General features: G+C 43.3%; 1 protein-coding gene across 1 annotated transcript in view; it reads right to left on the reverse strand.

The window, feature by feature from the left end:
• Positions 1 to 2,128, reverse strand: part of LOC118323958 (PHD finger protein 20-like) — a 17,396-nt gene extending 15,268 nt beyond the window's left edge. The window contains exons 1-3 of the mRNA XM_035656044.1: positions 2,010 to 2,128; positions 638 to 717; positions 17 to 188 (exon numbers count right to left, since the gene is read on the reverse strand). Of these exons, the coding sequence (XP_035511937.1) occupies positions 17 to 188; positions 638 to 717 (252 nt within the window). The 5' untranslated portion in view covers positions 2,010 to 2,128. The remainder of the gene's footprint in view (positions 1 to 16; positions 189 to 637; positions 718 to 2,009) is intronic.
• Between the last annotated feature and the right edge of the window lie 44 nt (positions 2,129 to 2,172).

The following is a 2,172-nucleotide window of genomic DNA, read 5'->3' on the forward strand; positions in this document are numbered from 1 at the left end:
CGGTCTGTGGTCGTACCGGCTGAGAGCACGGTGGATTGATGCCCTGCCTCCTCAGGCTGACTCGCTCCAGCGGCCGCAGGTACGGCGAGCTCCAGTGAAACCATTCGTCGTGTCTGCGGCTCCACTGACGGTAGTGGATCAGGACCCGCTCTTTGTCGTAGTCGATTTTCTCGATGGTGGCCGGGTACCTGACGGGACAACAACAGGATTCAATGAGCCCGACTGTATTTCTGTGATGATGTCATTGCCTGAAGTCGCTATTACACTGTAGTCCTCTACGATAATCTTAGCTATAATGACAATGAGTGTGTTTCTGAGCAGTTTCCAGAGCAGAAGTGTTCGCCATCCAAGTGGTCAAAAATGGTTAAATTCTCACTAAATCTGTGGTATCAAACTATCTGAGACATAGGAGAGCCTGAGAAAGGCCATCACATACTTCAACCATAATGTTCTGAGCCCTTACACGCTCTAAATGTTCAATATTTGAACCCAAACACCATGTTTATTACAGATTTATGACTAGGAAAGAGACACAGTGACGTACTGTCGACGTACTTTAATGATACTTCTAGAGGACTGGATGTCACAACAGGTATGTCTGAATGTGTGTGTGTGTGTGTGTGTGTGTGGTTCAGACCATTTCTTGTGGCGGTCTCGGGCTTCTAACTGAGCTCCGACCTCGAAGATGATTCCTGACCTCTCCGGCGGAGTCTTCATCTGAAGAAACAGAGAGATAATTAATTAATATTAATTATTATATAATTAATTAATCCTGTAAATGTACTTTTAAAAATCAATTACTGGGAATTTACAGCACACTTTGTTTGAGCCTGAACCAGAGTTTCATTGATCACATTGGTTTGTCTGTAGATGTTTAAAGTATAGATGAAATGAAAAACGTTCAGTGAAAAGACGAGAAATACATATTATTATATTATTAATTATATATTATAGTAATTGTTGTAGTTATAGTAAAAATCAAGACTTTTATGTTTAATTATTTGTACAAATCCATGATTAAGTGTAAATGCCAAGACTTTTATTTTGAAATAATATTTGGAGCGGGATTGATTTCCCCCAAAAGCGCGCGACTTGTGACAGCTGTTACACGATGACGTCGTGAGCGCGCGCATCGCCTACGTGTTCGTCTTCCTGTTAAAGGTTTTTTTAACTTAATGAAAAAAAAATAATAATAATAAAAACATCATCGTGTGTCAGTATAGAGATATTTTACCATCTGTAACGATATTAAAACGATATAAGAGTTGTTTCAGTAAGTTTAGAGGCAACGTCTACTGTACGTTACGTGATGACGACATGACGCTGGACGTCGCTAATGTCTCTGACATAACGGTCGCAGCCAAACTTTTTAATTTAGTTTTTCATACATGTCCATAAATATAGTACTGAATTACTACAGATTAAATGTTTACTTTACCACATTAAAGTCAACATGAATCTAAACTCGGACGGTGACGTTAGTTTATGTAAATCAATTAAACAAACTCTTTCAGGGCTTTTTAGACATTTTTCTCATCTGTTAGCACCCTCCGTGAAAGAAGCTGATTGGCCGAGAAGCCGCTGACGACGCCTGTTCCGAACGTTCATTGGACGCCCCTGCTGTCAATCAAAGCAGAGCCCCGCCCCCTCCCGAGAGCCACTAAAGCTATTTGACAGTAGCAACAATGCTAACGCTGTCTGTAGTCGGTTCTGGATCCAAACAGCCGCGAACAGCCCCACGGTCCCGAACCACAGCTGCAGTGGAAGAGAACCGAGCCAGTGTGTGACGCTGTTCACTGAGCTCGGCCGGTTAAACGGAGTTAGTGTGCTCCAGCCTCCATTGACTGTGAACGGACGAGCTAACACGGCTAGCTGTTAGCCTGCAGCGTCACAGTGACTCGTTATTAATGTCTGTCCCGGAAGCGGAGACGTTTATTAAAGTGTCTCCCGCCGCTCGGACCTGATTCTGAGCTTTAATTGAATAAAACGAGAATAAAAAGCTTGTTTACCTCTCGCGCTACTTGTGCACTGCTCTCTTCTTCATACTGGGATGTTCGCACAGCGCATGCGCGAGCGGAGTCCTCCAGCTGGCTGCTGTTTGTGTGTCTGTGTGTGTGTCTGTGTGTTTGTGTGTGTGTCTGTGTGTTTGTGTGTGTGTCTGTCTGTGTGTGT

This window comes from Morone saxatilis, unplaced genomic scaffold (genome assembly GCF_004916995.1).
Source record: "Morone saxatilis isolate NCDOM2014 unplaced genomic scaffold, NCSU_SB_2.0 Contig15, whole genome shotgun sequence".
Taxonomy (NCBI): Eukaryota; Metazoa; Chordata; class Actinopteri; family Moronidae; genus Morone; species Morone saxatilis.